We start from the raw sequence: 12,575 nt of genomic DNA, 5'->3' as shown, positions 1-12,575 counted from the left end.
TTTAAAATTTGAGATTAGAATTTTGAAAAGCATATAAAAATAAAGATATTAAAGTCTATACCATTTTAATAAATAAGGTATTTTTGAAAATATGTCTTTAGTGGTGGTAAAGATGAATAATGGTACATTGAAAGTGGTATTTTTGAAAATTCCCCTTCAAACTTTTGAATTTTCATTTTTTTTTTGAAATATATGAATTTTTATTTTTCGTTTTTTTTAATTGATCTCATTTAGTTTTGAATTTTAATTTTCTAAATTTTAATTAATTTCTGATTTTTCTAATTTTCTGATTTTTATTAATTAATATATAATTACATAAGAATCAAAAAGTTAGAAAAAAATCCGAAATTAATTATTATTTAGAAAATTAAAATTCAAAAATAAATGAGATCAAACTAAAACAGAAAATAAAAAAAAATCATATATTTCAAAAAAAATAAAAATTCAAAAGTTTTGAAAAAGTTTTTTTTGTCATTTTTAAGATGATGTTGGAAACTATCATTGGAGATATGACAATTATCGTCATTGTTAATGGTTTATGTGAGAAACCATCATCGTCACTTGTGAATTTTGAATTTTGAGTTTTATATTTTCTATTTAAAAAAAAAAACTGTGAACTTTTTATTTAGTTCTTCTCTATTTAAACTTAATCTTATTTATTATTAATTTTGAGTTATTTTTATTAATATTTTAGAAAATAGTTTAATTTTTAATATATTTATTTAATTTTCTAAATTTTAATTTATTTTTTATTTCTTTTTTTTGTTTTTGTAAATTTTATTAAATCTTAGATTTTTATTTATTTTTGGATTTTTATTTATTTATTTTGTTTATTTTATTAATTAAATAATTATTTTTGAAAAATTACCTGCTGAACCGGTCAATTTTTTGATTTGGTGGTTTTTTATGATACAAATGTCACTTTGAAGGTTAAAAGTGTTAGTGAAAAAACTTGAAGGTTTAAAGTGCTAGTAAGTAACACTTTTAGGGTTTTTTATGCGACTTTCTCAAAAAAAAGTGAAAGAATAAACGAGACGACATGCCGTTTTGTTTTTACGATACTTCCATGCTTGTCGTATGTATGCACACTGCTCGGCAGCCGGTGCTTTATAAAAAAATAACGAAACGGCGAGCTGTTTTAATTTCGGTTAATATCGTTACTTAACTGAAACACCCTTCGTTGCCGTCAACGCTTGCTCCTCCGGCTCGTCGAGAAGATGATGCGCTCCTCTGGACGACAGCGAAGAAGACGAATCATGGAAACAGTGGGGGGAGTAAAGCAGCGACGCCGGAGTTCGATCCGCCTCCGGATTTCTCAAACATGTGATTCGATCAGATCCAAGAGGAGATGGCGAAACGGACTTTCGCACCGGTCGTCGGATTCTTCAAGCTCCGGTTAGGCGTTCACCGTACTAAGGTAGACATAACGAAGAATCCATTCAAAAATCGTGAGTTTCTTTTTTTTTTAAATTGCTATGAGATGGACGAAAGTTCTGAGAACAGGTGGATTAGGAGTGAGGTTTCATGGCTGTGGATCGGAGCACGGTGATGTTCAATATGCAGCAGAACGGGAAGGAAGTTATTGAGGTAATTAAAGAGGTGTGAATTTTATTTATCTGGATTAGTCAGAGAGATCTTGACAACTACAAGTGATTTTGTATTTAGGTAAGGGAGTTTGTGCTGAGACAATAAGAGGCTTATGAGGTTAGGATAGGGAAACAAGAGTTTCGAAGACCTGGAGATCCTCCTCTTGATGATGTCGTTGATATACTTCAAGCAAAGCAAAGCAAGGACGATGAAGATGGTAATGGTAATAGCAAGAATAATGTTTGTTACTAAGGATGACTTATAGGTCTCGTATACACTTTTGAAGCTTTTAAAATTTGGTAACCAAGTTTCTGCATTAGAGAGACTGAAAGCTCAGCTCATTAGCTGAATCTTAGCTACAATTTCTCTGTCTTGTTGGTGGTTTCGTACAATACAATAGAAAGTATGCTCACTATCATTTAAGCCTATTGCTAGATGTTTGGAAAGTTCAGTAACCTGAATCCTGGGAATGCTTGCTGCCTCTGCTTTCTGTTTGCTCTCTGTTGTAGGCCCAGATCCCCTTTCAAAGATATGATTCGTCGAAATAATGAAACCAGATGAGATGATGATATGGGAGAGAGAAGAAGCGAGATGGGTATAATTCCATTTGTCTAATTCAGGCTCTTTGATGACATTCTTCAGCGACAGAATATTAAAAGGATCTCTAGGGAATGTCTTTGTTTTAGATAAAGAGTCTTGCATCAGGCAAAGAAGAGGAACAACACATACACACAATGTTTCACACTAGTAGGAGTAGTAGTACATTCACAAAAGAAAGCAAACTAAAAGAGGACATGTTGTTTTAAGAGTAACTCAATCAGCTTCTGGACTTGAATGGGATGGCTCTGATGACTATCACGTGGTAAAGAGCAGCAAGTGCAGCACCGATGAATGGTCCAACCCAAAACACCCACTAGAAAAAAAGAAAAGAATGAAACAAAGGTTTAGTAATCAGTTTATGCCAAACCGAGTTGTGATTGTAACTTTTATGGTGAGTAGTGGAAAACTCACATGGTCGTCCCAAGCGTTGTCCTTGTTGAAGATGATGGCAGCTCCAAGACTTCTTGCTGGGTTGATTCCAGTTCCAGTGATTGGGATGGTTGCTAAGTGGACCAAGAACACAGCGAATCCGATTGGGAGAGGTGCAAGAATCTGTCCATTTTCCAAAAACCCAATTAAGCATTCTTATCCTATTAGCAACATAACACCACAAAAGCTCTGTACAACTTACAGGAACATGAGAGTCACGAGCGTTCCTCTTGGCGTCAGTAGCGGAGAAGACTGTGTAAACTAGCACAAAGGTTCCAATAATCTCAGCACCAAGACCACTTCCTTTGGTGTAGCCAGGAGCTACGGTGTTGGCTCCACCTCCTAGAGCTTGGTACTGCTTCGGTTGGAAACCCTTGACCACACCGGCTCCACAGATGGCTCCTAAGCACTGCATCACTATGTAGTACACAGCTCGTGTGAGCGAAAGCTTCCTGGCCAAGAACAGACCGAACGTGACAGCTGGGTTGATGTGTCCACCTGAGAGGGTCATAACACAAACACAAACCGTTATTACAAAACCTACAAATCGAAAGTTCAAAACTTTTACTGCTCCTTAGCTACATAAAACACAACACACAAAGCATTATTACCACATCTCAAATCGAAAGTTTCTAAGCGTTTACTGCTTCTTAGTTTCATTATAACACAACACAAATCGTTATTACAACATCTGTAAATAGAAAGTTATAAGCTTTTAGCTTCTTAGTTTCATTATAACACACACAATTAATCGTAACTACAACATACTTATGTAAATAGAAAGTTCTAAACTTTACTTCTCCTTAGTTTACATTAAAACACAACACACAAAGCGTTATTACAACATCTACAGATAGAAAGTTCTAAACTTTTACTACTCCTTAGTTTAATATAACACAACACAAGATCTAGTGATCTACCATGTATCTAGTAGACAAGGAAGAAACTAGAAATTTTTTAGATCGGAGAATCTGGAGCGTGGTGGTGAGTCACTTACCAGAGATACCAGCGGTGCAGTAGACGAGAGCGAAGATCATACCACCGAAAGCCCAAGCGATGCCTTGGATTCCAACTGAAGCACACATGCTCGGTGACCTCTTCACACCCATGACCGTCAACACGGTGATGTAAAGGAAGAGAAACGTGGCTATGAACTCGGCGATCCCGGCTCTCCAGAAGGACCACGAAGCGAGCTCGCCGGGCTCGATCAACGGCGCAGGGGGCGGCTCTTTGTAGTCTTTGTCGCTCTGAGCAGATGTTCCGATGGGTTGTCTCTCGGGGAATTTGTTAGCTCCGACTCTAACATCTTCTTCCTTGCCTTCCATCTCTTTAAGTTTTCTTCTTCTTCTTCTTCTCTCTCTAGATTAGTGTGTGATAATGAGTTGCAGAGAAGGGGAGAGTGGTGGTTTTAATAGTGTGACGAAGCTGGAAGATAATGCAAACAAATGGAAATAAAATTAATTAACACACGATTATAATTACTTTGTTCATTGCTTGGCAAGACAAATATAGTATTTTTTTTTGTCAAAGACAAATATAGTATAGTTTAATTTCGTTACATAATAAACGTTATCATCTTTGCTGCTGATAATACTAATTACTGATTAATGATAATTATAATTTGTGCCCACAGATTCAAATGGCGCTTTTCCAGCTGTTTTGTGTGTTCTCTCATCAAATGACTTTTGATTATATTAAGATATGTGGACAGTTATTTTTGAATTGTATTTGTTTTTTTTTATGAGTGTTGATAATGACAAAAAGGGTCGACAAGAAAATATGACAAACAAAATACTGAAAATTCTAATCAAATATTTAAACTGAAAGGATGAAAAAGTTGTGGTTGAGGTAAACCGGCGGTTTCTTTGGACTTTTGTCAGATTAGGATGGGCTCACCGCACCTAACATGCATAGTGACACCTCATCTAACAAAAATCTATAACATCGTTTTGTTAAGAGTTTAATCTATGACATTTCTTTTCTTATTTTTGGGTGTAAAATCTTTTAACACTTCTCTTTTTTTTTTTAAAGTACAATCTCATAAAAATACCAATCGTGCAATATAATCAAAGTTGGGAGTGATGTTAATAACCATGCACGATGAGACCTGCATAAATTTACTGAATTTTGTAATTCATCCATAGATCAATTACTACGGGTAAAAAAACACAATCAGTTGCCAAAAACTATATATACATTAATACATGTGCATGCATACCACCAACCATGAATGTGTAAATGGCATGACATGAGTGGAATGAACGAAGAAGATTGGGGTTGTGTAATATTCGGCTGAAGTGAACCAAAAAAAAAAAGTAATATTCGGCTGCTATCCACCATATGCCAAAAAGGAAAGACAACTTTTAAGCCAGAAGAAAAATAAACAATCATGGTTGCCTCTTGCCTCTTGGTATCTTTTTGGGTGTGACACTACGTCCTACACACATACTGTTTTCTTCTACTCGTAGATACCAAAATCCGGCTTCTTTTATCACCCAATCTCCATTAACCAACCAAGCTTATATATGGACACTACACATTTATGGCCATATACCAAATTTTCTAAATCCCCTCTGTTGACGAACAATTGGCATGCTTGGTAATGAAAGTTTATTATTTTATACTTTTTGTTATGAAAGTTACTCGACGTGAAGAGATCATGCCATACAAAAGCTTATACTATAACTCCTTTTTATAGAAAATCATGCATGAGGTGTACCCCATAATACAGTAGAAAAGCTTATACTATAATATTGGTTTTGCTACTTTTTGCCATCCACGCAGATTCTGAAGAATTCCTAATACATATTCAACCCATTCCACAGCATTATGTTTTCCATGTATCGGAAAAATGAAGAAAAATATTTTTTTTTTTTTTTTTTTTTTTTGTTTTTTGAATATATGTTAAATTTATTCAAAAGAAAAACTACTTTTTTTACATCAAGTGCAACTGTTTTTTTTTTTTTTTTTTTTTTGAGAAAATAATATTGATCGATCTTATATATTATTCAACATTTTAAATTATTTATCTACTATTGTTATTCCTATGGAAATTACTTTCGCAATTGTTAAAGTTATTATTTGCTACTTCGATGAAGCCATGGCTTCTAACGTCGACGAATAAATAAATCGAGAAGATTTTTTTTTTTTTTTTGAGAAATGTAAAATCGAGAAGGTTGTAAATTGTAATTTGTTTGGACTTTGGTATGATTCTTAAGTCCATTGGCCGTCCATTCCATGGATAAAAGGACACGTGGCCCGTACTAATGTATACAAAACCGACCAAGCCATCCCAAAAACTTGTCACAGTCAGACCAATATTAATCATTCTTCTCTATTTTATTTCATTTGAGTTTGGTTTCTTCCTCAAAGGTGCAATTAATTATGTCACGCCTACTCCTACTATTCCCGTTCCGTTAGGCCATCTTCAAAGGGGGAGCACATGGGGTGTGCTTGGGTTTAATATATTTGGATTTAATCCAAAAGTAGGTTAAGAACAGCTTGGGAGGACTTGTCGAAGAGCTGTGCTTAAGGGAAGTGATGGTCGATGTGACAAGTGTGTATTAGTCGAAAAAAAATAAAGGAACACGGATTTTTCTTTTCTCCATTTCCTAGGGTTTGCGATCTATCTCTCTGTCTCTCAGATCCACCAACGGCGACGAACGGAAGAAGCCAGTTCCGTTCGATTTCCGACCGAAGCACACCGTGAACCGTCTCCTTCGTTTATCGTTCTCATCGATTTAGGTTTGTAGGTATGGGTTAAGCATTTTAATCGATCTTATCCATTGTTTACGGTTAGATTCTTAACAAAATTTTGTCTCTGATCTTTTCTCTCCTCATCTCCTCGTCTCCTTCGTTTATCGTTGTCATTGGTTTAGGTTTGTTGGTATCGGTTAAGCGTTTTAATCGATCATATACATTGTTTACGGTTAGATTCTTAAGAAAATAGGAAGTCGATCTTGTTTATGGCTTCGTTTAGGTTCTTAAGAAAATTGGAAGCTTAATATTCTCTTTTGTTTTGTTTCTGAGGATTGAAGTTGCGGGTAGTCAGGCCGAGAGTTAAACCGGCTAAGCAACAACAAACAAGCCTTTATCGAAAGTAAAAGGTTAGTCATATGTGTTTTCAATAGCCAATGCTTGAATTGAGTTGTTGTTGTGTTTAGTTGAATAGTTTAGTTAGCTTTTGATTTCATCTTTCTCTTCTCGTGTATCAGTTTGTTTTGAGTTAACTAGTTTCATGGTTTAACTCACAAAACTATAAAGTGATTTGAAAGCTAAAGTGATATGAAAGCTAACCAACAAAACTTAGACTTAAATGATATTGTAAGCTTTAACAAAACACTCTAATGTCTGCAATAAGTGTCTGAGTTGATGGAAGTAGGTAATGGTTATTAGCTAAGAATTAACTACAACTACTACCATTTAAACCCGAGATTGTGAACTCAATCTCCTCTTCATCATCTTCTTCTTTGTATGAAATCGTTTCCTATGGATTCAAACAATAATCCAAGTCAGTCTCAATCATACTTCAGTCTTCTTAACTTCCCTTATGATAGATTCTCTCCCAGTGTAAACTTCTCCTCTTCTCAAACCCAAACCGCTTGGAAAGGAATGTATTCACGAGGCACCGATAAACCAACAATTGTTTTGGAGGCGGTGGCTTCAGAAGATCTATGGATATGGCACGTATTTTTTGGAGCGCCAGGTATTTGTAACGATTTAAATGTACTTGACCAATCACCAGTATTTAATGACATTATTTACGGTCGAGCTCCCGAACTGAAGTACAATGTCAACGGAAGGGAGTATAATTTGGCTTACTACCTGACGGATGGCATTTACCCCGAATGGGCGACATTTGTTAAATCCATCCCACGACCACAACACCCGAAACATCGTTTGTTTGCAGAACATCAAGAAGGTGTGCGAAAAGATGTTGAGCGTGCATTCGGAGTCCTCCAATCTAGATTCGCGATAATTAAAAATCCATCTCTTTTATGGTCGAAAGGTAAAATAGCATATATTATGCGAGCATGTCTCATACTCCATAATATAATTGTTGAAGATGAACGAGATTCATCCACTCTTGAACAAGAATTGGAATAAGAAAATGGAACCGGAACTACTCCAGGTCGATCGTTTTCAGTAAGTATGGCTTCAAATCTCGAGGGTTTTGGTGATGGTCACACAAGAATTCGTGATAGACAAGCACATCACCAATTGAAAGAGGATTTGATTGAGAATATATGGAATAAATTTGGATATTAAATTTTGTATTAATTAAATAAAATGTTTGTTTGTTTAATTAAATAATATGTTTGTTTCATACAAATTTCCAATTGTATTTTGTTTTTCTTTTTTTTTTTTGGAATCAATTTTAAAATAAGTTTTTTTGTTACATTATTTAATTAATTTTATTTGGTTAAGCACACCCTTAATTAAGTGATCTCCCTTTGAAGATGTCCCATGTTCCTAACCTAAATACAATATTATACTACTATTTTCACTCTAAGCACACACCTAACTGCTCCCAAAGATGCCCTTACTGTCCCTACGAGTCACTACCACCACCTCTCATTTAAAGGTTTTTTTTTGTTTTCCACATAACAGCGTTAGTCCACAAATTATCACACTCTAGAGATTCCAAATAATATGTAAATCGACCCCTTAAATTACGGGCCATATTAGGCTACAATTATAAATGGGCTGAAATTTTAGTCCACAAACCCACTCTAGATCCATCTGGGGTGGGTCCTCTGAGAAAATCATATATATTTTTTTGTGGTAAAATGTACAACAGTGAAAGAGAAAATCATTTTTTCACAATAAATAAATAAAATTTTGCTAGAAAAAAATATAAAAAGAAAGTACAGCGAGGAACTAACAACATCTCGAGCCACTCACAAATGAGTCGAAGCGGACTAACCAACCAACCAACCATTGCTTTCATTCCGATAACACGACGAACTAGCCTCTCGCCGTCCCTCGCTGCCCACCGTCAGATTGAGATCTCGCCACCGCCATTAGTTTAGTCTCTCCTATTAAGGTACGACGCGCAATCGATGACTCTTCTTGGTTGGTGTTCTAGTGAGCTCATATCTGATGGATAGCCTCTCTATACTCTACGTGTTTGATTGATTGTGTGTATTGGTATACTCTGCATCTCCAATCGTGTTACGGCTGTTTCAGCTTGAATCAAGCATATATATATACATGCCTCCTTCGTTCCATTTTCTTTGATTAGCGTTTATAAATGTTGGTTTCTTGATTTAGTTGGATGTGTTCTTTCCTGTTTTAGAGAAATTCCTTTTTTTAGCATTGAAGGGAGATAGATGATTCTTTGCCAAACAGTTAGTTGATTCCTTTTGAGAGATTACGAAACCAATCAAGATGCAAGACAGACGATTCTGCTATGAACACCCTTTTTGTTAATCTCTCTATGTTGTGCCTTCTTTTACTTGTTTGGTGGATGGATACTGCTTAAGATCGATCGTCATCTACTTTGTGTTTTTATCCTCAAGTTTTTTGAAGTAAACAGAGGTGTTGTTGTATAGTAGAGTGTCTCCTTATTTCTTGGAGCTGAATGTTCAACTATAACTTTCTTTTAAGGGGCCTAATAGCAGCAAGCAGTACAGTGGTTTGCTCACCAAATCCATTATCAATAATGTCAGAAAGTGATTTGGCCATCATGAAACGAGAGGTGAATATTTCTTTCTTTCTTTTTTTATTCTGTTCATAGACAGTTTTACTTAAGCACTGCTTCACAGAATCACATGGATGGATGTCAACCTTCACCTCTAATTGAAAAGAACCAATAATCCGTATGCTTTAGCTAATATTGTTTTAAGGCTGTGATGATTCTGAGGGTTGTTAGATATTGTGAGTAAGTTTAGTTCTTGACAAACGAGTTCGGTATCCCAAGGACCTCTTGATAGATGGATTTTTTTACACTTTGAATTGACGCGATTCAGTTGTTAATATTTCCTTTTAATCGTGTGGATTTATACGAGAATGAGTTTGCACATTGCTCCAAAAAATAAACTACTTTTTTTTTTTTGCTCTGTCATGGATTCAGATGATGCAGTCCTACATCTGGCTTAAAACTGCTGATGGTTCAATTCAGCGAGTGGAACAAGAGATTGCGATGTTCTTTCCCATGATATGTCAAGAGGTAGTATACAAGGGTGTGGGAACTTCTAAGAATCATGCAATATCGCTTCCACAGCAAGTAAATCAAGCTGTATTCAGCTTGATTCTTGATTACTGTAGATTTCATAAAGTGCCTGGACGTTCAAACAAGGTTTGTATGTCAGTTCCAAGTATCTCCATGTCCCATACTCCATCTGTGGCCTCACTTTCAATACATGTATTTATCTGCTCTTTAGGAACGAAAAAGTTATGATCAAAAATTCATCCGGATGGACTCGAAGATGCTACGTGAGTTGGCCTCTGCCGCTGACAGTTTGCAGCTGAAGCCTTTGGTTGATCTTACTTGTCGCACACTTGCACGAACCATTGAAGGAAAACCCCTTGAGGAGATTAGAGAGATACTTAATTTGCCTGATGACCTTACTGAGGTATGTCATAGATCATCTCTTAGCAGGATGTGACTCCTCCTTCTGCTTTTCTTTTTTGACCACTCTTTAATGTTTTCTATACAGGAGGAGAAATTAGAGCCTCTGAAGAACACAATGGATGATCCAGGGATTCGACTACTGAACAGATTGAACGCAAAGAAAAGAAAGGAACTGAAAGAAAGAGAGAGATTAAAGGTCCGTTTATCCGTTTCTATTTTACTTGTTTAGGACATCGCAATTTGTAGCTTTTATGAACGAACTTGAGCGTACTTTGGCCTTTAAGTTTTGAGCTATTTCACTAGCTTATGAAGTTGGCGTTTTCCATGTATTAGAATGTTGAGGTTGAAGAACATGCGGTCGAACGTTCTGTGGATGACTTGATATCGTTTATAAACGGCGGAGGTACTCTACTTCGATCTTACTCTGGTTTTCTAACTTCATAGAATCCTTTCGTTTTGTTCTGTTTCTTCTTTGGCCGCTCTTAGTTATTTATGTAACATTGTATCATTACCATCGTAGTTTATGTTTGGAATTTTTTTTGTGTTGATTCGATGATGTATATTTTTGATTGACTATTTTCTTTTTTCTCAGTGCCTAGATAAAATAGTCATCGTCTTGCATATATATATCAATTTCATGCATATGCAAGAAGCACATCTATAGATTGTTTGATGAATGAAACATGATCGATTTTTGGTGTCCATGATTGAGAGATATTTGATGTGTGAATATAAGTTTGTTTGTCTCTTAGTCCTCTCCTTTCTCTATTCTACTTCCTTTTGAAGGCTTCACTGGAAGTAAGGAAAATTCTGTTTCACAGATCCCAAGGTAGTAAAGACGTCAAAGGGAAAGAAGAAGAACAAGAAAAAGAAGAACAAGAAGATTGTTTCTTCAAATGACAAAGAGGGAGCCGAAGACTTCCATGACAAGGTTCAGACTAGTTAGTTCCTCTGGTTTTGCTCCTATTTGCATCTGTCAGGTTAAATGAATGCGTTTCTTGTGTTTAGGAATCACATGATCTTCATTCCAAACAACAAGGTGTTGAAGAGACTGGATCCGGCATCAGAGAGGTAGAGGTAGCCAACTTACTTAGTACGGAAGATGACATCTTTACGCTAAAGTCGTGGTCTGAGGATGGATATATAGATGATGAGATCGATCCAGTCATGAAGGAAATGCTTGATAGGTAAAAGACCCTTGTTAAATTCTTTTTCTTTTTCTTTTCTTATATGGTGAATATATATAATAATGGTTATTACAGAGAGATAGAAGATTTTGCTCGAAGATTGAACTCCAATTGGGTTAGATCGCGAGGACAAGAAAGAAGGCCTGTTCACTTTTCCATGAACGGCAACGGGACTATAAGACGGCATATAGGTATCATATCTCTCTCTCTTCTTTGTCATCATATCATCTTTACTTGTATCGTAATGTTGAGTTGAACTGATAGGGTATAATTTGGATGTGATCATGTGAAGGTCAATCTTCAGGACACAATTGATGAATTCAATGGCGTGTCACAGTTTTGGTTGGTTATATGAGCAAATACGAGAGAGAGAATGCTTCATGAGTCGCTGAAGTAGATGCAGTTTTGATTTGATTTCTTTACTTTGTAATGATTTGATCCTTCAATTTGTAAAACCACGTTTTGAGTATTTTTGTTGGTGTATCCTTTTTAGAGTTCGATTCTATATTAGTTTCTTGTTTCAGTTTGTTTGTTTATATAAACTCACAAGCTAAATAAGGAAGACATGTTCCATTTTTTTAGCATCAGAGCTCACAAGCCACATAAGAGAAGAAGCCAGACTGTAATATGATAAGATCTAAGAGGTTAAAGATAAACATAACATCTACATTGTCAACATTGTTCAAAGATCAATTATGTAATTTGGTTTGCTCTACCAGCAAAAGTACAAGAGATGGCCGAGAAAGCAGTGTCAAGATGATAATGATAATTTGGTTATGAAATTTCTTGTTAATTATTTATTGTGCTCAAGTCAACAAAACAGTGTTTTGAAAACCGGATCAGACCACCGGTCGAACCGGTCCGACCGTGACTCGCTGAAGAAACCGAGTCCGGTTCGGTTTAAAACCCGGATTTGATAAAAACCAGTAAAACCAGCTGAAACTCGGTAAAACCGGTGACCCGGTTTAATTTTAAAACTCGGTTCTTAAAAATTAACATATAATTAAGTGTTTTTAATTATTACTAGCTAAAATTTAATATTTTATTATTAGTGTTCAACTATCACTATTTAATTGTTATAAGAAAAAATGTGAAAAATATATTTTTGATTCTCATATACTATTTTTATTTTACCATATTCTTAAAATTTGAAATATTAGTTATAAAAATAAATAAATATGATTGTTTTAGCTGTA

General features: G+C 35.5%; 2 protein-coding genes and 1 long non-coding RNA gene across 5 annotated transcripts; 2 read left to right on the top strand and 1 right to left on the bottom strand.

Moving 5' to 3' along the window:
• The first annotated feature begins 832 nt into the window (after window positions 1-832).
• On the top strand, window positions 833-2,005 carry LOC130502632 (uncharacterized). The gene is made up of 3 exons (XR_008940358.1): window positions 833-1,417; window positions 1,504-1,587; window positions 1,666-2,005. It is a non-coding gene; the product is annotated as an uncharacterized LOC130502632 (long non-coding RNA).
• Window positions 2,006-2,250: 245 nt separating this feature from the next.
• Window positions 2,251-4,024, bottom strand: LOC108838953 (aquaporin PIP1-2-like). Its single transcript, XM_056997380.1, has 4 exons — window positions 3,614-4,024; window positions 2,819-3,114; window positions 2,599-2,739; window positions 2,251-2,500 (listed from the first exon to the last, which is right to left on the bottom strand). The coding sequence occupies exons 1-4, from the start codon at window positions 3,939-3,941 to the stop codon at window positions 2,405-2,407; spliced, it is 861 nt and encodes a 286-aa protein (XP_056853360.1). The 5' UTR covers window positions 3,942-4,024; the 3' UTR covers window positions 2,251-2,404.
• Window positions 4,025-8,498: 4,474 nt separating this feature from the next.
• On the top strand, window positions 8,499-11,955 carry LOC108844560 (SKP1-like protein 20). 3 transcript variants are annotated; one of them, XM_018617835.2, is made up of 10 exons: window positions 8,499-8,662; window positions 9,237-9,316; window positions 9,692-9,916; window positions 10,002-10,193; window positions 10,278-10,388; window positions 10,526-10,595; window positions 11,014-11,123; window positions 11,201-11,379; window positions 11,455-11,570; window positions 11,644-11,955. In XM_018617835.2, exons 2-10 carry the CDS (start codon window positions 9,281-9,283, stop codon window positions 11,667-11,669), a joined length of 1,065 nt encoding a protein of 354 aa, XP_018473337.2. In that variant the 5' UTR covers window positions 8,499-8,662; window positions 9,237-9,280; the 3' UTR covers window positions 11,670-11,955. The 3 variants fall into 3 exon arrangements, with proteins under 3 accessions (XP_018473337.2, XP_018473338.2, XP_018473336.2); XM_018617836.2 differs by having other exon boundaries at window positions 9,226-9,316; window positions 11,672-11,955; XM_018617834.2 differs by having other exon boundaries at window positions 9,226-9,316.
• Window positions 11,956-12,575: the final 620 nt, after the last annotated feature.

Source organism: Raphanus sativus, unplaced genomic scaffold (assembly GCF_000801105.2).
Source record: "Raphanus sativus cultivar WK10039 unplaced genomic scaffold, ASM80110v3 Scaffold0615, whole genome shotgun sequence".
Classification (NCBI taxonomy): domain Eukaryota; kingdom Viridiplantae; phylum Streptophyta; class Magnoliopsida; order Brassicales; family Brassicaceae; genus Raphanus; species Raphanus sativus.
Note: the sequence above shows the minus strand (reverse complement) of the source record. Positions and strands in the feature narration are given on the sequence as shown.

Excerpts from the sequence above, each read along its gene's own strand:
- LOC108838953 (XM_056997380.1), bottom strand. The coding sequence starts at position 3,941 with ATGGAAGGCAAGGAAGAAGATGTTAGAGTCGGAGCTAACAAATTCCCC. Across the intron at positions 3,115-3,613 it reads CTGCACCGCTGGTATCTCTG|GTGGACACATCAACCCAGCT; the intron begins GTAAGTGACTCA and ends TGACCCTCTCAG. Across the intron at positions 2,740-2,818 it reads CTCGTGACTCTCATGTTCCT|ATTCTTGCACCTCTCCCAAT; the intron begins GTAAGTTGTACA and ends GAAAATGGACAG.
- LOC108844560 (XM_018617835.2), top strand. The coding sequence starts at position 9,281 with ATGTCAGAAAGTGATTTGGCCATCATGAAACGAGAG. Across the intron at positions 10,389-10,525 it reads AAGAAAGAGAGAGATTAAAG|AATGTTGAGGTTGAAGAACA; the intron begins GTCCGTTTATCC and ends TCCATGTATTAG. Across the intron at positions 11,380-11,454 it reads ATGAAGGAAATGCTTGATAG|AGAGATAGAAGATTTTGCTC; the intron begins GTAAAAGACCCT and ends TGGTTATTACAG.